The sequence below is a fragment of the Crocuta crocuta genome, unplaced genomic scaffold, assembly GCF_008692635.1.
Source record: "Crocuta crocuta isolate KB4526 unplaced genomic scaffold, BGI_CrCroc_1.0 scaffold32, whole genome shotgun sequence".
Taxonomy (NCBI): Eukaryota; Metazoa; Chordata; class Mammalia; order Carnivora; family Hyaenidae; genus Crocuta; species Crocuta crocuta.
In genome coordinates this window covers 4,293,904-4,317,642 of record NW_027529424.1, presented here as the reverse complement: position 1 = coordinate 4,317,642, position 23,739 = coordinate 4,293,904, and the positions used below count along the sequence as shown (strand labels likewise).

The following is a 23,739-nucleotide window of genomic DNA, read 5'->3' as shown; positions in this document are numbered from 1 at the left end:
TGTCTTCGTCCTCGGTTGGTGTGTCGGTGTAGCTCAGGGACAAACCTCATGCTGTATGGGAGAGGAGGGGGCGCTTAACGTGAAGCAGATGCCTTGGAGAGCACGGCGGTTCCTGCGTGCTACACTCGGCCTGCCCTGCAGAGGCCAGAGGCGAGGGCGGCCTGTGGGGAGGGAGAATGTTCGTGGAGGGGGGTGCGTGAGAGACTCCTACACCCCTGATGGCCGTCTGTCCGCTTCCCTTGCTGGGTCTGGAATCTGTGGAAGGACAGAGGGATGGCAAATTCCTCGTTCACAGCCTCCTCACCCCGACCTCACCTCTGGATCTTCGTCCCGCCTTCCATACAGGAGGAGGAGGAGCCGCCGTTGACCTGCGCGTCTCTGATGTGGTGGCAGCAGGGGAGGGCGGTCTCGAGGCTGGTCTTTGGGCTGGGCCAGTGCCTGCCCCCTCCCAGCACCTGAGGGGTCTCTTGTCTTGAGGACAGGGTGGCAAGCAGCTTTGTCCATCCTGTTGTTTTTGTTTTTTATCAATTTTTATTTTTGAGAAAGAGCACAAGCAGGGGAGGGGCGGGGAGGGAAGACACAGAACCTGAAGCAGGCTCCATCCAGGCTCAGCTGTCAGCACAGAGCCTGGTGTGGGGCTCGAACCCATGAACCGTGAGACCATGCCCTGAGCCGAAGTCGGCAGGCACCTCTGTCCAGTCTGTTTTTTAAAACAGCCACAGTCTTTGTGGCCTGTGAGCAGAAAGGGACATCTGAGGAGTGTTTCACTTAGTCACCAGCTTGGCTGTGTCCTCAGGGGCCCTGTGTGAGGCAGAGTGTAAAATGGAATGAGATCCCCTTGAACTGGCTCAGGAAGGCCTTCAATTGGCCTCATTCTCAGAGAAACTAGATACGGCATTCAGTGCACCTGCCTCAGCCTTCAGTATTACTTTCACGTATTCATCCACTCAGCAGATCTTTGGTGCCTGTTTCGTCCCAGTTACTTGTGTAGGTTCTAGGAAATAAGGCGGAACTTGTCATTAATAAGCTCATCTGCTGGCGGGGCTGTTTTCCTTACGGAAGGTAGAACCGTAACGTAGGAGACGTTTCTCTCCTGCTTTCCTGCCTCCCAGCACCTGTTCTCTTTCTTATCTCAAACCAATCCTTTCCTGCCCTACAACCTTTCACCTTCTCAGGCCCTGGACTTCCCACACCCGGCCTGCCGGGGTGAGGTGCCACTGCGCCTGGATGCCTCTGAGACGCACTTCCCACACTCCAGTGAGCGAGAGACACCTCAGGAGGGCACGTTAGATCGAGTCCTGGCCCCGCGGCCGGACATGTCGGTGCCGAGGGTCCGAGGTATCCTCCAGGCGAACGAGGTGCAGGAGGTCCTAGTCTAATTATAAAAAGTGACCGCTCCGTCAGATGTGTGTGTGGATACCACGCCTTCAGCGGGCAGTGCAGTCCCTGCCTCCAGCAGACAGAATAGTCCTCACCGCTTGGCCCGCAGAGCATCGCAGCAGCCCCGGGCCACGAGCTTTCACCCCCAGGGTCTGGCCTGTTTCTGGTCACATCCTTTCCTCTGTGATGGATCATTCAGGATTCGAGATGGCTGTGCTTGGCGGGGTGGCTGCCTCTTCCAGGAAAGAATGTAAAAGCTACATGGTGTCTGCAGCTTGGCCGGGCTCCTGCCAGTGTAGACCCCTTGAGTCTGCAGTCTCTAAACAGACCCTGGGTTTTCACATTCTTCAGTCACGCTGTGAGCAGTGAAAATTGGAACCTTCCCCTGAAGGGCCGCCTTCAACCCGTAGAATTCTGCCTTCTCAGAGTCCTGGTCTTGTCTGCCAGGAGATGTGTCGAACCTGCGTTTGACACTCATAGAAACAACTTTTCAGGAGTTGGAGTGTTGTACCTACAAAGCCATCGAGCGTACCTCAGGGTGTGCAGAAACCCCCTGAAACGTGACTACCTGGTGGCTTAGCTCTCATAGTTCCACAGACGGTCCTCATACCACACCTGCCCCCACGACTATGACCCACTGGCCCTCATTTTGGTCTCCTGAGCTACGAAGGGTATCTTTTTGACATCAACACCTAAACCTGGCCCTTCCCTTAGCGTTCTTCTCTCTAGGCTACATGTGAATTTTCATCAACTGTTTCTCTCCCTGGCATGACTGGCAGGCCTGGTCACCCTCTTCCTCACTCTCAGAACAATACACACAGATTCCTGACTGATAGCGAGGCCAGTGGTACAGGCTGTGGGACTGGCGGTCATCTGTGCACCCCCTTGCATCTCTCGTACTGGGAAATGTTAACTCTGCATGAATCCAAGGACAGAATGATCAGATTCTCATCCCTCAGAGATCATCAGCAGTGTTTATCAGTTACCTACTGCGTGTCAGACCTCACTGCCACCTCATTTGATTGTTTAATTATCATGTCAGTTCCCCAGGGTGGGTCGCATTATTCCCATTTTAAGCATCATTCAGAGCCTCAGCTAAATTGAGGTATTGCCCAAGGTCGTACAGGTGGAAGGGACAGAGCCCAAAAATTAAGGGCAAATATGAATGATCACAGATTCTTTGCTTCTGTACATCTCAATAGCAGCCAAGATAGATGCAAGAATCAAAACAGGAATTGAAGTTAATGTTCTGGAGCCAGGGAGCTAGGTGAAGTCCTGGCTCTACAACGCACAGCTGTGTGGGACCTTCCGCCAGCTACTTAGCCTCCAGGATAACTGGAAACAAATTAAAAAGCTGATACACGGAAAGTACTTAGGACAAAGGCTGGCACATGTTAAGCCCTCTGTAAATGCTAGTGGCTGCCATGATTAGCTGTATTCCTGGTGAAGCTGAGTTGGCAAATGTATTAGTGTTCGATTGCTGCTGTGACAAATTACCACAAACGTAGCAGCTTGAAACAACACTAGCGTATTATCTTACAACCCTAAGCCAGAAGTCCAGCATAGTCACTGGGCTGGGATCAGGGGTATCAGCAGGGGGCAGTTCCTTCTGGAAGCTCTAGGGAAGAATCCACTCTTGCTCTTCCAGCTTCTGGAGGCTGCGGACTTCCTCGACACATGGCCCCTACCTGCATCTTCAGGGCAAGTCCTGGACCCGCTGCCATCTCTCTGGCTCCTGCGAGCCGCTCTTCCACTGACAGGACCCGTGAGATTACACTGGGCCCATGTAGATAATCCAGGACACTCTCTCCATCTCAGGGTCCTCTGAATAGCAGCTGCTAAACCCTATAAGCTCTGTGTCACCGAACACAGTCACAGCTTGCAGGAATTAGGATACAGGCATATTTGGGGGGAGCCATTAAACATGTAGTGTCTCCCTCTGTAAACATCATCCTGGGGCCCAAATAAACTTACCTGCCCTCTCCAGTAATGCAGAGGTTAGAACAGAACAGAGAGCAGGAAGGCCTTCATCAGGCACCCACCGGTGTCTTGTGTTTTAATTTGGTGGCCCTGTGGATGTCAGTTCCTTCCAGTCTCTCCAGCTACATTTGTCACCTGCCTCCCGTTAGGGAGATCAAGGCTAGTTACGGTTGGAAGGGCGCGAGTCCAGTTTATCCACACGGCAGAGAGAGGAGAACTGTCTCCTGGGAAATGAAGCAAAGGGCCTTTTCTCTCTGGAAAGCTCAGAAAGAATAAGCATTTACCTCTGGAACAAATGTATATAAAACAAATGAAGCTTTTGGTGTTTTTTGTTTTTGTTTTGTTTTTTACCGTAGGTAAGATTCAGCTTGCTTGTGTTTTGGGCTGCTTTGAGAAAGTTACCCAAAGTAGCCCCTCTCCCATCACTGTTAGGTATCCCGATGGCCTCTTCCCGAGGACTTGCCCACACAGCTATGTCCTGTGCTACCACTCACTTGTGCGCTGGGCAGGTCCGCTCAGCCTCTGCTTTGCGGAGAAGAGACTGTCTAGTTGGTGCGTTGCCTCGGAGAACCCAAGTTGAAATGAAGGAATGTGCAGAAGTCAGTGCTGTCTGTTCGTGTCAGTGGGGATTCAGGGAGAGAAACAAATCGCTGGGAGAGGGTCGGGGGGAGTGGCAAGCACTCGGCTCTTCCTGAGATAGTGGACAAGGGATAGTCCTCTGGCTCGTCTAGCACTGTTCTCTCTTTCCTGCCCTCCTCCTCTCACCCTGGCATAGCAAGGAAACCCAGTGATCAAGGCACGCCGTCTGTGACCTGAAGCTCTGACCTGGGCCAAGGAACTCTTCTCAGTGGATTATTGATCCAAGACCTAGCATGGTTCCAAGGAGAAAGAACTGTCTTCTCACTTAGATTGGGAGAAGCGTATGGGAATTGCTGAGCTTGGCGTCTTCCCAACAGCGATGTAACCTGCTCAGAAGAGCACAGGAGGCCTGTGATGCTCGCCACCATCTCCCTTCCCGCGTCGCTCTCCCCGTTCTCTCACCCTGCCCCTTCCCACATTCTCTCCTAAGAAGGCACAGAACTGTGCTCCCACGTGAGGTAACAATGACAGACCTTCTCTTCATTGCTCGGCCTGTCCTGGTTTTACGTCCTGGTAAGCCAGCCAGTCGTAACCTCTTTGGGTTCGGTAGTTTCTAACCGGTAGTAAAACAGGCTGAAGATGTAACCTCTGACCAGACACATCTGCACTGCATGAGCAAGGGGAGTGAGGCTTGGCTCCCCTGGCCCGTGTCCCTCTGGGCTTTGTCGGAGCAGCCTTCCACTGAAAGAGGTGCCGTGGATGATGCTGATCGCAGTTTATTTACCACCCTTCTCCCAAATGTGCCTTTGGCACGTCGTAAACAGTTTGATTGAGAAAGCGAAGACTATAGGTCTCGGTGGAGACCAGAGGGGACTTCAGATGGGCAGAACGCAGTTACCCGAGGCAGCCTCTTGCCAGTCAGCCAACAAAGAAACAGGAAAATATGTGTGTTGTTGGCATTTGTCTCTGCCTTTCGTGTCTGGGGTCTCTTTCTCTATTGTGTGTCTGCTGAATATTTGGTTTTGGAGCACATGATTGAGTCTGGCTGTGAGACAAGTTTGAGGCTCTTTGCTTTAAAGAGATTATTTGCTAGAATTCAAAAGATTCTGAAAGGTGGCTAGATTCGCAGTTGAGCTATCTTTTCCAAATGAGATTCCCATCAGGGTGAATTTTCAGAGTATTGTCTGAAGCTGTGGGGCAGGCAGGGTCTTCTCATCTCAAAGCCAGTTACTTAGTTCACAGTTCACTCATCATTTTTTTTTTTTGTAATTTCTTTTTGTTTTGTTTTGAGAGACAGCACATGAGGGGAGAGAGGCAGAGGAGGGAGGAGAGAGGGAATCTTAAGTAGGCTCCGCACTCATAGCAGAGCCCGACAAGGGGCTTAGTCTCACAACCCTAGGATCATGACTTAAGCTGAGATCAAGAGTCGGATGCTTAGTTAACCAACTGAACCACGCAGGTGTCCCATTACTCCACTGTCTTAATGCCACACTTGATGCCTGTCCTTTGTGTCCTTGACCTCCCCACCTTCCTACCAGATGTAGCCCTGAACCACATACTAAGAGGCCCACTTGACTGTATCTAGTCTTCCTGCAGTTTTAAATAAATAGCAAACCACGGCCTAAAGAGACCTCTGACTTGCGTACTGTATTATCAGTGACAAGTGGGCCTTCTGAATTTCCCAACTACCCATCTCGCTCCTGCCCGTTATGTGTCCACGGCTCAGTGTGTGTGTGTCTCTCTCTCTCTACGGCACACTCTTTCCAGCTTGCTGCTCACCACTGTAGTTGCGAATTACCCCCACAAGGCAGACAATGGCTTTCACCCACCTCTTCCTCAAGCCCGTCTTAGAGACTGGAGGGTGTGAAAGATCACCCACAAAGCATGAGGTCAGCCAGTTGTGATGCCGCCTGACTCCTGCCACTCTTGCCACCTGTGAAGCTCCAGCTAGAAGCAGGTGACAGGCAAGTCTGCTCATGGCCGTTCTGGGTTTCCCTGGGTGAGCATAAACAGGCAGCACTTTCAGCCCACAGTCCCGGCATGGCTGCTGTAGAGGGAGAGGGGCTTGGGGCCTGCATGCAGGCTCGTCTCTGTGACTGGCGGTAAGGAAGAGGAGGGTCATCCAGCAGAAGCAGGACCAGTGGCTGTCCAGTCATCAGCAACTCCAGCTGTGTAGATGGAGAGTGGAGAGAAGCTTACCTCCTTTCTTGTTGTTTTATGAGACGTATCCTGTGCAGGTTTGCCCCCTCAGTTCCGTGTGCACCCAGTGATGGACAGTGGTCTAAAACTCCCCAGATGGTACCGCTGTGCCAAGTTCATTACATAGATCACCTTGCTCAATCTTCACAATCTTTTAAGTTGGGTGTTCTTTGTCTTCCCACATTTAAAAGTGATGAAGTGGAAGCTTGTGGAGAAGAGTTTGAGTCCAGAGCACACTCAGTCTCAGCTACAGCCCCATTTTGACTCTGGCTTTCTGTCTGTAAAGGGGGGTAATGAGATTGGAATGACGTTACTTAGAGCAGTAGTCTCACTTTGTGGTGTGTGTGGGGCCAGGTGGAAACTTTCCCCTGTCTTCCTCAGGGGTGTCCATGCTAACCCAGCTTTCACAATCCTCTCCTGCCACCACAGAGGAGACGCAGCATGACCAGCCAAGGAGCAGCAGAAGACTAATGAGGTCTGTGCTATAAGGGAGATCTGAAAAATCTAAGTGGTAGAGGTTGAGGTAATAAGGCCCCGACATGTATTTCCTCTCCAGCACTTAGAGTGAATGCTCCACAGGAGCACGACGACAGGTGTCCTAAGTCTTTCTAAGGATGTGCTAGTGTCCCTGATAGGCTCTTTCTCCAGATCATTGACCTTTGTGCTTTGACACCCCTGCTTCATCATCAGTGTGATTGGCAATGGAGTCAGAGGCCTATCTGATAACAGTAGCTTGTGTTTCTCAGGTGAATGCAAGAATAATCTGATCCAGTTACTCAGTTGACTCCCAACACCTTATCCCAGTTTGCTTCATTTTCATATCTCCATCATTTCCTGTGCTCTTTGAGGAATATCTCCTTTCCTCATCCTGTTCTTTTCTGTCCCTTTCCCTTCTCAGAGATCTCAGTGAAGAGTCAGGGCATGAAGAAAAAGGATGCTGAATAAAATGAGGGTTTCCTGACAGTACACACTGGTACTGGCATTCTCTTACTAGCTGTAGTTCGTCACGACAAAGACACAGATGTTCATAGAAGTGTATCAAGGTCCTTTGCAGTGCAAGCAATTGACTGTTTTTCTTTTTCTCTCTCAAACTAGCAAAACTCTTCTGTCTCATTTTAGTGTATGGTGTGTTGTTTGCATGGTATATATCTTTCCATCCTTTTACTTTCAACCTATTTGTGTCTTGGAACCTGAAGTGTGCCTCCTGTAAGCAAGAGCTAGGTTTTTGTTTTTTAATTTTTTTAAGCCAGTCTAACAATCCCTGCCTTTGATTGGATTGTTTAATTCATTCACATTTAATGTCATTATCAGGTTGCATTTGTGTGTGACATTTTACTTTTTGCTTTCTGTGTGTTTCACTTTTTTGTTTCTCCTTCATGGCTTTATTTTGCATTAAGTGAATATTTTCTAGTATAATGTTTGAATTTCCTCACTGATTTTCCTCCATATTTTTAAATTTTATGTTCTTAGTGACTGCTCTAGGGTTTATATCATATATACTGTTTTATCAGAAACTACTTAAGATATGTACTAACCTAATGCCAATGAGATACAGAAACATGCCTCCTATTTACAACTTTCTACTCTCCTCCCCTTTTTTCTACTATTTATATACATACTATGTTTATATATGTTGTAAACCTAATAATGTATAGTTATAATTATTACTTTATATGTTTTAAATAAACAGGAAAGGAGAGCAGATATATGTATCTATAGAGTTTGTAACCTCCTTATTGATCATTTCTGGTTCTCTTCATCTCTTCTTTTGTTACTATCTGGTATAATTTCCTCACTGCAATACAGCTTTGTCCCCCTACCTACTTCCTTTGTGCTTAAAATGTCAAATATATTTCTGTACATTAGAGGCCCAACAATACAATTATATGCATGCTGCTTTAGGCCAACTGATTTTGTAATCAATTAAGAGAAGAAAAGAAAATGGCACCTATACAGTCTTTTAAAAGTATCCACATGATTACCTTTATTGGTGTTATGTGTGTGTATGTAGGGATTTGAATTATTGTTTTAGGTCATTTGCCTTCAGCCTGAAGAACTTGCTGTAGTATTGCTTGTAATACAGTGACTGCTGGCAATGGATTCTCTCAGTTCTTGTTCGTCTAGGAATGTTATTTTTCGTTCATTTACAAAAGATAGTTTTGCCGGATAGAAAATTCTTAGTTCATAGTTTTATTCTTTTCAGCACTTGCAGTATGCCAGGCCACCACCTTCTGGTCCACCCTTTCTGCTGAGAAGACAGCTATCAATCTTCTTGGGATCCCCTTATACATGATGACTCATGTTGTCTGTTCCACTCTCTGCTTGCAAGACTTTTTTTGTCTTCATCTTGGGCTTTCAAGACGTATTTTTACTATCACATGTCTGGGTGTGATCTCCTATTATCCTACCTATAGTTTATTGACTTTCTTAGATATGTAGATGCAAATGCTTTTTGTTGCATTTAGGAATTTTTCAGTTCTTGTATCTTTGAATATTTTTTCTGCTCTTTTCTCTGCTAGTGATACCTCTGGTACCTGTACACCCCTGTCTCGTGGCATGCCACACCTCCGACGTTCTGTTCCTTTTTATTCATTCTGGTTTCTGCTTCTCAGACTGCACGATCTCCATCTTTCTCCCAACTCACTTGTTGTTCTGCCTTTTCAAATCTGGTGTTGAGCCCCCACAGTGAATTTTGCATTTCTGTAATTTACCTTTCAAGTCTGGAATTCCCGTTTTGTTCATTTTTATAATATCTCTCTTTTTATTGGTATTCTTAGTTTGATGCAATTTTGTCATCATGCCTTTCTTTAAGCATGTGTTCCTTTAGTTCCCTGAACATATTTATAGGACGTTTTGATGTCTCCTGTACCTGGGCCCTCTCAAATGCAGTTTCTGTTGCCTGCTCAGTGAGTAGAGGCCAGTTTGAGGACAGGACTCCCACACTTCCTGGCCTGGGATGGAGCTTCTGTTAAAAATGCCAGGGGCCTGCCCCTCCCTGGGAGTAATCCTAGCCCTCGATCTGGACCTGTGGGGAGAAGCAGCGCTCATCTTCTTGGCCACAACCGCCTGGAGTTGAGCTTCCATTACACACACTGGCCCTGAGGAAGTGGGAGAGGAATAGCTAAGGGGAAGCAGGTTGTGGCTCAGATGCCACAAACTCTTGCTGTTTGTTGTGAGATTTAGCAAATTTTCCTGAATTTCTTCTTTCAGGGACCTTACAATACTTTAACTGAAGGGCACCTGGGTGGCTCAGTTAACCATCCGAGTCTTGATTTCAGCTCAGGTCATGATCTTACAGTCATGAGATCAAGCCCGGAGTCAGGCTCTGCACTGAGCATGGAGCCTGCTTAAGATTCTCTGCCCCCCTCGGCCCTTCCCCTGCTCACTCTCTCAAAAAAAAGAAAAAAAAAGGAAAGAAAGAAAGAGAAAAAAATAGTTTAATTCAGAAGAGCCTCTCTCCCAAACCACATATGTGGCGTGTTCATGTTGTCATGTTTTTCAGGTCTACCTTCAATGTGTTTCATCCTGGGACACCGTGACTGCGTGTAAATAGCATGTATTTAAATCCACCCGCATATTTGCTTCCTTTGCTTTAATATTCCTTCTTTCATCTGGGATCATTTCTCCTTTAGTTTGAATCCTATCCAGCAGAACATTTACTGCTCATAAAAAAAGTGTTAGCTTTTATGTGACAGTTACTTATTTATTTTGTCCTAGTTTCTGAAATACATTTTTGTTGGATATTCTAAGTTGACAGTTAATTTACCTCAGCACCTGGTACTATCTGTCTTACATTATTACTATTGATGTGATTAACAATATTTTTTAAAATATCTCATAAAGCTTTTCAGTTTTTTGGTGTCCCCCTGCCCCCCACTTAGGGTCTCTCTGGTCACCCAGACTAACAAAGTAACAGAAACGGAAGTCCTCCTGTCTGGGCTCGTTCCCATGGACAAAAAAAATGAAATCTAGTGTCAGTCTTCACATGATAGCCCTTGCCACACTGTTGAGCCACTGAGTGAGGGGTAAAAACTACCCCTCATGTGTGTTCTGACTCGAAGCCAATAATAAAAGCCTGAAGAACTTTCACACAATTTTAGGTGATACCCGGTGAGTACTTCTAGAATGGCAATGTGAGGATATCTGTGAAACCGTTCCCCCATGAAACCACCATTACTGGTGAAAATTGTAAAAGTCAACCACTTAAAATCTCTAGAAATTGGCCTTAAAAGTCCCTAGAGGAGAAATGTTCTGGCAGGAAATAAAGGTAATGTTTACCATTGATTTTCGTAAGTTATATCTGACTGTTAAAACTGTTATGGTAATACATAAAAGAATAGAAATAATATACATTACCTCCAAAGTAATAGAGGGGAAAATGGAATGTGAAAAAATAAATAAATAATAGTCCTCAAGGAAGGCAAGAAAGAAGAGGAAAAATATAGGCAGGACATATAACACAAAATTTAAATGTTTCTACTAAGACTACTAGATTATTAGGCTGTAGTTTTTAAAACTTCTACATATATTGATCCTAAGAGAGCTGAAATAGAAACATAAAAAAGCAAAATGATAGTAAAAGACACATCATGCAAATAACTAAAAAAATCTGAGGCTTTTATGTTTTAACACATATAAAACAGACTTCAAAAAAAAATTGAAATAAGATCACCCACAAAAAGCTGACTGCACTACAAGATACATTAATTTACAAACATCTACACAAGGAGTAACATAGTTTCAAGATGTATTCCAAAAAATGTCCATATTTACCTGGAGAATTTGACATGACCACAGAGGGAGATTTTCACATGCTTCTCTTAGTAACGGACAGCTCAAGCAGACAAAGAAATAGGACTTAATTATAAGTGTTCCTGATTTTAAAAATTAAGAGCATATTATGAATAATATTTGCCAATATAAATTTGAAAACTTAAATATACAAAGTCCTGGAAAGCTGTAACTTACTAAAACTGATGAGAGGAGAAAAAGAAAAGTTGAACAATATTATTTATTAAAGAAATGTAATCATCCCATGAAGAAATATCAAGTCCAGATCATTTTTACTGGCGTATTCTACTAAACATTTAAGATAGAAGTAATTACAATCTTCTACAATTTATCCCAGCAAATGAGAAAATAAAGACACTGCCTGAGTCATTTAATGAGGTTAGCAAAAGTTTATTAGCAAAACTAAAGACAACACAAGAAGGAAACATAAATGTCAATCTTAGGTATACAGACGAAAAAATCCTAAACAAAGTATTATTACATAATGAAACCAAGAAACTACTCTTATTTTTGTGAGGTGTTTTGAGGTTTTAAAGAAAATGTCCACAATTTTTGGAGTTCTGTACCAAAGTGTATAGGGGAGAGACAACAGAAGGTCTGAAATTTGCTTTAAAGTAGAGAGTGAGAAGGGGTGCCTGGGTGGCTCAGTCTGTTAAGCATCTGACTTTGGCTCAGGTCACGATCTCACAGTTCAGAAGTTCAAGCCCCGCGTCGGGCTCTGTGCCGACAGCTCAGACCCTGGAGCCTGCTTCGGATTCTGTGTCTCCCTCTCTCTCTGCCCCTCCCCTCCGTGTACTCTGTCTCTCAAAAATAAATGAAACATTTTTAAAAATTTACAAAAAGGTGGGAGATTAAATTGCTTCTCCAATATTCTAGAATGTGGATATGAGTTTATTGGAGTTTGTCATGCTTTTCTCATGTGTGTATTTGAAAAGTTTCATGATACAAAAGGATTAATGACACTGGATTATATATCATTTTCTTTTAAAAAGAGAAATACACATTATGAGGTGTGAGAAGCTACCTGGACAGAAATGTGACATGGTGGGGAATTCATTTTTTTAGGCATTTAATCTGGCCTCTTCCCAAAGGGGTCCCAAGCAAGGTGCTTTCAAGCAGTGCTGTGTGTGTGGTTTCTGAAGGCAGAGCAAGGATGAGCTCCTCCTGAGCAGGAACATTCCAGGAGATGGAGGAACTTCCTGGCCCTCCTAAATCTCACAGCTAGAAAAGGCCCAGGTGCTGCTTCTGGCCCTGATTGGAGTTCACTTCCACTTTTACCTCCGTCACAGGGTAGAGCCAAGTGATGTCTGTGGAAAAAGTCAGCAGGTGTGAGGCTGTGCAAGTGTATACAAATGTAAGACGGTTAGCGTATTTTGCAGAAGCCGTTTTAAGTGTAAAAGTGAAAGAGAGTGCAGCTGCTTTGGAGAACAATCCAGCAGGAAGTGACCACATGACCCAGCTGTGCTGCTCCTGGCTGTGTGTGTGTGTGTGTGTGTGTGTGTGTGTGTGTGTACTCGAAAGAAAGTGAAAGTTTACGGCTACACAAAAGGTATTACAGATGTTCAGAGCATCACCATTCATACTAGCCCAATCAAAACAATCAAAACGTCCACACTGTTGAAGGGATACACAGAACACAGTTTCCGTACAGTGGGGTAGGCCTCTGCAAGGAAGCCCTGGCCCGTGCTACATGGAGGGGCCTTGCCCGCGGCTTGCTAAGTGAAGGAAGCAGTCACAGAAGATCACAAACGGTGTGATTCCGGCTACCTGAAATATCCAGACTAAGCAAATTCATAGAGACAGGAAGTGGGAGGTGGGGGAAATGGGGAATGAGAGCTCATAGGGACGGCTTTCCTTTGGGGGCTAAATAACTGCGAATATACTAAAAACCACAGAGTTGTACGCTTTAAAGGCTAAATTTTATGGTGTGTGAATGATGTGTCAGTAAAGCTTGCCTCTCAAGGGCTGGGGGTAAGAGAGAGTTTGAAGCAAAATGGTTTTGTCTCCTACCACTCCTCCCTCTGTTACCACCTCCACCTGGGCCCTGAAGTCCTCTGTCAAATTCAGCAAGATGTAGGATTTTTTTCCCTAGAATTTCAGTGAGAAAAGAAAATGATGAGTCTGAAGCAGAAACAGTGAGAAAGCCAAGAACTGCCGTTTACTCCACCCCCTGCCCCCTTCTGTGCCAGTCACTGGTGAATCTGGACAAGGCCACGGCCTGCGGGACCAAGGCCCCCTCCTGTGGCTGCCCAGGGCGGGGAGACAGCGTTTGCAGAAGGCACCCTCCCGTTTGCCGAGGCCCCCCTAGGGCAGTGAGCATCTTCACTGGCCGAGCAGAGCTGTGATGGCTTGTTTAAATCACCAAACCTAACCGTCGGAACTGCCCCACGCACAGCCCCGTAGGCCTCCTCCCAAAAGCAGGGCTCCCGGCCGTGTGACGACTGTCCGGCCAGCTCGGTCTGCGGTGGCGAGGATGATCGCTTTCCGGGCCAGTTGGCCTTCACTCATCTTGTGCTTTCTCTCCCTGTTTTCCTGTCTTGTTTTGTTTTTCAGTGGCTGCTTCAACCCCCAACTCCAGCGCCGGTGCAGCCATGAACTCTCTGACCTCTCTTGGGACTCTGCAAGGGCTGGCAGGAGCCACTGTCGGGCTGAATAATATTAATGCACTAGCAGGTACCCTCAACAGTGAGTATTTGCTGCTCTGGTGGACAGCCTTCCCCCAAATTCTCCCCAGAAAGTGGTCAGCCAGCAGGGACCCGCAGAGGAGTCAGGGAGAACTAAAACTTGGGATGGAGGAGCACATGCAATCTACGTTCATGTTGTCTCAAAGGTACCCTGCCCTCCACACCCCTGCTTTTTTCTAATACACAAAATGTGCGTTCCTTCGTCCATAGGTGTCTGTGGCTGACAGCTAGTTGCAGGTTTCCCAGAGCGGGTGGTTTGGCTCTCCTCTGAGAGGCAGTGTGTTTTCGTAGAAAAGTGGACGCCTGGGTCCAGTTCCAAATCCGGCAGGCACCTGCAGAAACCTTAGCTAATCTCTGCCCGCCCACCCCAGGCTTCAGAGTCCCATTTGAAAACTGAAGTTTCTGGATTAGTTTATTTTATCGGTGCCCTCTCGCTCTAAAGATTGATGACCTATACAGAGAAGGATTGGAAAGAAGGAAACAAAGCTGAGTGGAAAAGGCCCTGGCAGGCAGTGGTGCCTGCACTCACAGACAGGGTCACTCAACAGCAGGGCCCCTCTGAAGAGTCTCACGTCGCCAAGGCAGGTTGAAGCAGAGGGGGGCAACTTGCTTTCAGAACTACTTCAGCCCGAAACCTAGGGACTCGCTGAAGAACTCCAGGTTCTGTCCCACACAGCCTGCCCATTTCTGCCATTTTAGAGCTGTGGGGGCGACAGTCCGCAGCCAGAGAATAAGTAAGTCTGGTTTAGACTTATAATAATAATAATGGTTTAGGCTTGTGCCTCACACTGGCTCCTCCCCTGGGGAGAACTGTCCCTGTGCCCAGAAAAGGGACATCCCATTTGCCTTTCCCTCAGTCCTGTCCTGCACCGAGAATAGCCATGCCCAGGAGAGCCCGAGCAATTCTGATTTCTGATGTGGGGGCCCAGTCACCTACCGTGCCATGCGGGCGACACAGCCCCTGCCCACTTCAGGCTTTACAGAAGGGTCCCTGGCAACTTAGTTTATGCCATGACTCAAGAAGTGAATAGTTTTTAAGGAGCGATCAGATGGTATCATTTTTTTAAGCAAAAAAAAAATTAAAAAAAATTCTGTATTTGAAAATCTCAAAAAGAATACCTTGCAGTTTATTTGAAAGAAAAAAACAAAAATCAGTCTAGACCTCATCAGATTTCCAAAGTTTTAACATACACTTTTATTCAGATACTCTGGGAAAAACAAATTGGGACTGAGTTTTATCTGACCATAGGCGAAGGGGGAAAAAAAAAAAAAAACTGATTCCTTCCAGATATGAAAGCTCTCAATTAGCAAATAGCGGATGAAGGGGTGAGCACGTGACGACAGAATGTCGGACTCCAGCACAGCGCCTGGAGCCGCCCACTTCCCAGCAGCCCGGGAGGCGCCCGCAGTCCGTTTACTCCTGTTTCTGACCTTGTTCCGCAGACGCTCCAACCCACTTCCTTCCCCTCGGTGGCAGACATGGGTGTTTACACACATGCCTTCATGCTGCTTCTCTTGCCCCAGGACCTAGTTCCCCTAAAACAAGGACTTTGATTTGACCGCCTGCCTGTCCTGTCCTTGGTCTGCAAAGTAACAGGCCAGTGGGAATGGCTGTCCTCCTCAGCACGTGCTCATGACTGCTGTGTGTCGTCCTCGGGTCCGTGTGTCCGCCTCTCTCCATCCTGGTGTGCTGTGCTTTGCTGGCATTTCCCCATCGTTCCCGTGAGGGACTAAAGAGGGACTCTGTTAAATGGCTGAGACTATGACTAGTTCTTGCGCGGGGTCTGTGTCGTACAAATGTTGCTTCTGGCAAGGACAAAAGGCTTAAATTGTTCTGTTTTTTAAATTGTTTGCAATTGGGGTGGTACAGGTCTGTACAGTTCACGGGGAATTAAGAATGTGTCTAGTTTCAAACAGTCCCTACCAGACAGTGTGAACCAGGAAGCGTGTTTACGTAAACCAAAAATCATGAACAAAACTACATTCCTTCTGATCTGGTAAGTTGTTGCTGGCACAGAGCTATTTAATAATCCCAGTATTGGAGCAGATGCTTGTTTCTTTTCTCAAATACCAAGAGAAACCCAAAATATATAGACTTTCCTCTTTCAGACCATTCTGCCTCATGATGATGCTACTTGTTCTAATGGATAATTCTCAGAGAAGGTACTCAAGAAATGGTTACCTGAACAGAGGTAGTTGGCCAGCTTCCATATCATTGCCATTCCCCACCCTACTGCATCCCAGGAACACTTACTGGGTACTGAAAGAATTCTCTGGCTATCTGAATAGAGTCCTCTTTCCCAGGGACCAGAGAGCCAGGAAGAATATAGGTAGATGGAATCCAATTAATTCCCAACCTCATCTTCCTGTAAATCTTACCCTCTTCACTTCACTCCACTCCACTCCCCCTCCCGAAATAAAGTTTTGGGTAGAAGAAAAGTAGCTAAGTGTCTCCTTCCTTCTCCATACATTCATGAATGGAGGGGCTAACACAGTACAGTCGAACCCTACAGCTAAAAGCAGAAATTGGCAAGATCAGAAGTAAGGAATGTGGGTGATTCAGTAACAGGGCTTTGGCTTCTGGATTATCTGAGGGTTCTCCAGGCAGGTTTTGTTTATTAAGAGCTGAGCAAAGACGAAGGAAGTATTTTTGGTAGACACACCCGCCCAAGAGTGTGTATCTGACTCCTTGTATTTAAATGTATATTAAGTGACACACTTATTTTTCCTCATTGCAGTCACCTTGTGCTTCCAAAAAGCTTATCATAGAGCACTTACAATGAGGATCATCAGAATATAATCAGGCACAAGTGCCTGGTGAACAGTGTTTTTATGGAAATACTTGACCCTTGAACAACACAGGTTTGAAATGTGCAGGTCCAGTTAGGACCTGCAGATTTCTATCAGTTAATACAGCAGGGTACTACAAACGTGTCGTCATTTTCCTTATGATTTTCTTAACGTTTTCTCTATTTTAAGAATACAGTGTATATAATACATAAAACGTACGAAATACGTGTTAAAATTTATGTTAGCAGTTAGAGCTTCTGGTCAAAAGTAGGTTGTTAGTAGTTAAGCTTTTGGGGAGAAAAATTAACATACAGAGACATTCAATTGAACCCCCATGTTGTTCAAGAGTCAACCGTATTTTATGTAAAGGAGAGAGGAGAAGAGCAATATTCTGGCCTGTCACTCTTAATATGCATTATAACGTTACTCTGTTAATCTATATTCTTGGAATTTGTGGAATGCACGTAGTTAGATACGTATACAAGCACACACAACTTCACACATGCTTGTCACCGTAACAACACAAACACAGATATAAATGCCACTAAGTACATATTCATACTCCTCTACCATGGTTCTAGACATTTTACACATATTATCAGCTTGCACCTTAGAAGAACGTATACCTCATCTAAATGTATCCCAGGAAACATAACAAATCTACAGGAATATATTAATACATTCCTATTCCTACTTTTTTTCTTTTTTCTTCTTGGTACTTAACTTCCTCTACCACTGCCTCTACTTTTCAATACCATCTTCACAGAGGCCACCAAAACTGCTCCTGCTCATATTGGTGGGTCCTTCTGTGTCATTTGCAGAGATTTACTCAGTCATCTCAGGTCCCCCTCAGTTGAGGACCTTTAGAGTTAAAGCATCTCACAGGCAGGATATGCACTGACTTTGTGGACCATTAGCAGAAACAGATGAGGTTGCCACATCTGTCATTTTGTTCCTCATCCAAACAGCATGCATGGGAATTTAAGTGGGATAAAATGATCCATGCTTTTGGCTTTTCAAAAGGAAATCCCTATTCTTTTAAGGGGAAGCATTTATTCAGTTGAACTTTCTCCAAACTTCTGTTTCTACTGCCCACAGTTTTTACATGTAATCAGATACCAGCAGCTGAACTGTAAAGTGTTATCTTTGACAGAATAATTATTTAATATAAATCTTCCTTGGGTGATTTTTCAAATTATACAAGGTAATCAGTTACCTCCTGTACCTTGGCTTCGGCAAACACAGGCCCCGGAATCTCCAGGAGAGTGTTGGTTTTAAATATTCTCCGTGCACTTACACTTGTCAGAATTGTCATCCTTATTTTTTGCTTGGAAGGATGGTTATACGATGGAGGTGAAAGGCCTGGGTTGGAGAGCCCTTGCCAGTCCCCTCGCTGGCACCAGCACCCCTTTCCTTGATGCCTCCGTACCATTCGGCTCCCCACCTCGGGCAGGTGAAGGCAGCCACGCTACCGCCCACGCACATGCAGCCAGCTGAAACGAGCCGAACCCTTCGGAGGGCAAATCTGTCCGAAGGTCTAGTCCAGACACAGCAGCCGCTACAAAGTGTAGGCAGGAACGGTGACCATGTGCCGGAAGCCTCACAGCAACCTGGTCCTGAGACTCACCCAGTCTGTCAGGAGCAGAACTTCATTCTGCTCCTGTGTTTCAAGAGGGGGGAAAAATGGCGAAAAGGGGGAAAGAGAAGAAAATTCTCCTAACCTGGATGATTAAACAGTAAGAAAGAAAAAAAAGTCTCAGGCCAGAGGAGGGCAAAGACGGCTCAGGTTCAAAGACGGCTGCAGGGCAGCAGCGCCTGAGTCCAGCCCCGCAGGAGCTGCGGACCAGGCACCGCCCTGCAGGCCGGGATGCACCCCAGGGTGTACGGAGAGTGGCGAGTCACCACTCCCTCTCACCAGAGTTTCTTCCTGCACGGGAGTCCAGCTTTCTGGAGGGCCGAGACCCACGGCGCAACGGTCTGTGTCCCTGGCACCTATGAACACCTGACAGAAAAGAAACACTGATGTTTCTTTGCATTCACACCACTATTGGGAGGGGAGGATAAAATAAGACCAGAGGACAGAAGAGAAATCCATCCCCAGCCCTTCAGCCCCATAAGAAAAGCGGGGGTGAAGGAGAGGTCTGGGTGAGGTAAATGGGATTCGCTGGTGTCTGAGGGTTTCATTAGGAGGCCACACTAGTTCCAAACTCTTTAACAGCATTTATTTCCATGACCAAAAAAAATTAGAGAATAGACTCCTTCACAATGAGAAACTTCAAGCACAGCCTTCAGGACCTCTGCTGGCCAACACCTTTGTTGAACAGTTTGAATTTGCTGCATCTGCTTGCAGACGACTTCCTCTCGGGAGGCTTACTATTCCATTCTCTGTGCTTCAGACTCTCCTCTTCTCTCCCCCCCACCCCCAAACCAGCCCGATGCTGTGTCTGTGCTGAGCAGACTGGGCTTGGTACTTTCTCCCAGGGCCCACCTCTGTCTCCTCAGGCTAGAGGCGCTGTGCATTTCCTTTGCTGTTAGGCCATGGTCTGATTCCTCTCTTGTATGAGGTCCTTTTAACCTACAGTATGAAGTTATCACCATACCAGAGTCACGTCGAGACTAAGAATATTCCCCACTCGCTCCATCTCTTGTGGGTGGCCAGCAGGACCACTGATGGATGGTGACAGGATTCTAGTACTGGAATCCTCTGTATAATTTCTAAGCATCTTTAGTCCTCTGTCTTCATTCGACTTCTTACTAATTTTTTTCAGTCCTCTATGGTGTTTTAATAGCCCTAATCAGTTCGAGAGTTTCATTAATGTTTTCAGTAATTTTTTCCCAAAGACAGATCTTTTTTTTTAATGTCTTAATCATAAAGGGAACTAAAAGCAATTATGATGTCACCTCTTCATTTCCTGAGTTCACATGAAAGTTAACGCTGTATAAAAGTGTTGCTTGTTTTGACTCCATATTCACGGAGAATGTGGCTCAGTCAGCAACTATAGTAGAGCAACGAGCAGCCAGGATACAAGGAAAACCAGTGTGCTAGACAACACCCAGTCCGTGTCCGTTAATAGCCAGGAGCCAGCTTACAGACATGGGTGTCACTTCAGCTAACTGAAAACCACAACCTGGAGCTCCTTCATGGGTAGACCTTCCAGTGATGTGGGCAGTGATTAGTATTTGCATGCATGCATGCATGCGTCTCCTCACTGGTAAAGATGGCCCCATTCTGTTTTGAGCCCCTCATAGTACATAAGCAGCATTAGTTCTCTGCGATGAGGGTAAGGGTCCACATTTTTTCCTAGCCTTAATTCTTGAGCCTTCCTGCTCCCTAACACCATCCCTCTGCTCTTTCCAAGAGCCAGAAGGGCACTGCCCGCACACTGGTCCACCGAGGACAGAGCTGGCCTCCGGGGCCATCTCATTAGATGGCTTAGGGACACCAGTTTTATCCCTTTCGCCTCAAACACTTGAGCCATCCCCCGGCTCCTCAGAGAGCCCAGGAAATGGATTTAAGTGTACAGATGTTACAAGTCTCTGTCACTAGTGTTGTTTTACCTGCTTCTAAGCTCCAAGAAGGAAAAGGATTTCATTTCAAAAAGACAACGGTACTTGCCAGTAGCACAGCGCATGGAATGGAGACGTATTGTCTATCTGTAGCGCCTCTGTGAACTTGGATCACTGGCCTTAGAAAGTGAGGGTCTCATTGCTCAGGGGTGTTGGGGGCTTTGTGGTATGTTCACCATTCTGCCAATGTATCCCTTCATTGTTGCGTTTTTCTTTCCGTGTCAGTCTCACTGGTGTGCTGGCTGCATGCACTTGCTGTTGTACGTGTGTGAAATGATTCTCTTAACTTCCTTTGGAAAGCACTAATGAAAAGTGCTATTTCTCTTCTCTATTGTTGGGTTTTTTGTAAAGTTGCTCAAATGCTCTCAGGTATGGCGGCTCTGAATGGAGGACTTGGCGCCACGGGCTTGACGAATGGCACGGCGGGCACCATGGACGCCCTCACGCAGGCCTACTCAGGGATCCAGCAGTACGCGGCCGCGGCGCTGCCCACGCTGTACAGNAGAGCGCCCAGGGCAGCCAGAAGGAAGGTAGGTGCCCGGGCCCGGCCGGCGGCGCGCGAGCCGGTGGCGGCCTGCGGAGAAGCTAGATGGGGCCGGCGTCACAAGCGATGGCAGTTAGCTTATTTCTGCTTCCCGGGCTTCGTGGTGGTTTTCTTTTTTCCGGGTCTTTTGGGTTTTTTTTTTTTCATCGTCTTTGAATTTATCTCCCAAGATGGCCGCCTCCCCCGGCGCGCCCTCACACGCACCCACTGAGGAGCCCCTGCTCCAGAGTCGGCATGGCCCATCTAGGCTTTCTCCCTGAACACGCCAACTCCTCGTCAGCTCGGGGCGGGGGGACACGAACGGACAGTCTCCTGTGGGCAAAGCGCTCTCAGGCACATCCCAGGTTTCCCAATGTCCACTAACCCGGTGACCGTGTAGCCCGCCTCCTGGTGGGTGAGGCTTTCCGGGGCGTTGATAAAAGGCACCATCAGGGTGGACTGGGTCTGTGGTTAGTCTGGGCTTTCTGAGGAAGGAACTAAGTGACTGAGTGTCTTGCTGCTCTGCCAGTAAGGCAGAGTGAGTAGGAGGAAGTTGATGCTAAGAATGAACTGAAGCTGACTGCAGAATAGTTGAGGAGCCAGTCCAGAGAGGAACAGCTCACCTGGTCTCTTCCTTTCCTCCTGTGTGGTTTCTTGAAAGCAAAATCTGCAACGTGATGTCGATTCTCTTTCTGACCTGTTTCGGTAGGGGGTACGAAGCTACAATAGGAAAGTACCAAAGAAGGGTTTTCCATTTCTTCCCCTCCTTTATCCTCACCCTATAGTTCCAAACTGTTGTCTGCATACTTTGACTTGAAATGTGGTGTTGTACAAGAAATAGTTTTATTTTATAAAGTGAACTTTAAAAGGGACACCACTTTAAAGACAGGTGTAAAAAAATTTTTTTTTCCATTTAGAAATATGAGATTGTTAAAAATGAAAGATAAATGAAAGTTTCTCCTTATTCTTAGCCGTGACCGTTAGTGTAAGATCCTGCACAACTCTTTAGTCCACAGTGTTTCCCGAGGCACGGGGAGACCACACATCATGTGTAGCATGTTTCCACAAGAAAAGCCTGCACTGAGGTCCCTTCATCTGGGGTCTGACTACCCAAATGGTGATAAATCGGGGTAGCAGGAGGGGGGGGGGTCTATGAGATAAGGATGTTCTCAGAAGAGAACACAAAAGCTAGGTCTCTCCATGAATTTTAGAGAATGCTGGTCACTTCCAGTGGGGCCTTCCAGCAAGCTGCACAACCCTTGTCGCTGAGAAATTTGAGTCACGGTGGCCTCAGCGTGTAGCGGTGCAAGGGTGAAGCCCGGGCCCCAAACACTCCTCCCGTTGCTGTACTGCAGCCCACTGCCCGAAGGGTCCATGCCTTGAGTTCCCAGCATTCCCTGCACGGTAGCGGCCACCCACTGCAGAGTATTGACACTTAGATATCGGGACTACCAGTAGTAAGGGTTAGTGTTTGATTTTTGTTGGTGGTGGTGTTTCTTGGCTTGTTTAGTGTTTTAAAAGCATCTCCCACTTCCTCATACCTCTCCTCTGATCACCTTCCCACCCAGTTGATGTGTGCTCAAGAAATTTAAACCATCTTAATAGTTTTAACCAAGTGTTATTTTCAAGGCAGGTTATACTGGAAATGAAAAAAATGAATTCCACTACTAAATAGATTTTTAGGTTTTCTACTCCATAGTTTTGTTATTTAGGTTGAAAGTCAAGTTGATGTATTTAGTCATGTATCCTTGTGTATTTCACCAGAGGAAAATAAGCCAGGCTGGCTTTATTTTTTAAATTGGGTTTGCTATTTTGCCCAGCTAAATCTTCTAAAGGCTGCTAGGGGGACACTGACCACCTTTCCTGTCCCTCGTAAGTGCCCTCTGACCTCCTCCATAGCTTCCCGTCCTCCCTGATTGACGGGAAGGAAATCACACTCGCACACACAGGTAGAGCCTCTGGATGCCTGCACCGAAGCTAGTGGTGCTGGTGGGCTGACACAGACCCCTCAGTGCTCCATCCCAGACCAGGTGCCCCATGAGAAATACAAAATGAGTACCCAGCCAGTGGGGGGCCAACAGTGTAACCAACTCTAGGAAGTTAAAAATAACACGTACTAGGAGAACTACAGGAATGTGTGATTTGTCAGCAGGTTTTTACTAAAGGCAAAGGTGAGGGGAACCCTCAGACTGACTCCATGTTCGGTTTTGGCGTGTCTGCAAAATCAAACTGTTGCTGGGTGAGCAGAACGCGGGCGGGGGGGCATACACTAGGAGATGCGGGTGTCATAAGAAAATCAGGAACAAAAGGACACTACCTCCTTAGATTTACCTCTTTTGTATTTTCTTGGTCCCCCTCTCTGGTTCAGATACAGTAAGAAGGTCCAGTGTTCTAGAATGCCAGGCTTATCCAGGCATGGCCAGTAAATATCAGAGCACATTAAGCTGCATTTCTCCGCAGGTTTCAGGACTTGAGATGCCTTCACAGATCCAAGTGGGTCCCTTTAAGTCCTAATTTGTGCATTTGGCTCTTTTATCTAGAAAGAACGTGAAATCTCGGTGGCACCAGATTTGCCCAGTGTCCACACTGCAAACGACGTGCCTGGCCGAGTAGCACCCATAGCACCCATGTGTAGCATTCTGGTTTTACTTCTATTCATACTATTCATATTAAGTTGTGATTGCCTAAGGATTTTTTTTAAACCCGGAAACATCTGGGGCCCTAAGGCCTGCAAGTGTGCACTGGAACACAGCTACGTCCCTGCAACTTGTGAACGACACAAAGTTAAAGTGGTCACGGTGGCACTGAAACAAGGAAGAAGTGCTTCTCGTGCGTGGCCTCAAGAAGCCTTCCTTGGGAGAAGTCCCATGCATTAGAACAGAACAGTTCCCTGTTTTGTGGGAAGGAGCCTGGTGTGACTTGACTTTACAAAGATGTTTCTTCTATTTTTACAAAGTTCTTTCTTTCACGCCGGTTGTAAGTTTCTTAGACCCCAATACTACCCCCCACCCCCGGCAGTGCTGGTTCCAGGGGACACGGCCCAGGGCTTGGAACCTCCTAGAGGCACGAAACCCCGGGGCCTCTGAGAACCAGCCGGGAGAACACCTGTAACTCCCCCTGGCAGCCTGGGGAACGTTCCCGCCTGTTCTGTGTCAGAGGATGAGTGCCTCCCACCAGGCCACTCCCATCCTCTCCTTTTCCTTTCTGCTGCTTTTCGCCTTCAGATGGTTCTTGTGCAGCGGCTCT

The 23,739-nt window shown here is 46.7% G+C and overlaps 1 protein-coding gene across 1 annotated transcript in view; it reads left to right on the top strand.

Annotated features, from left to right (window-relative positions):
• CELF2 (CUGBP Elav-like family member 2) overlaps positions 1–23,739 on the top strand; it is a 320,350-nt gene that overhangs the window by 284,847 nt on the left and 11,764 nt on the right. Inside the window, 3 exon segments of the mRNA XM_077758524.1 lie at positions 13,483–13,602; positions 20,340–20,474; positions 20,477–20,500. Coding sequence (XP_077614650.1) covers positions 13,483–13,602; positions 20,340–20,474; positions 20,477–20,500 — 279 coding nt within the window.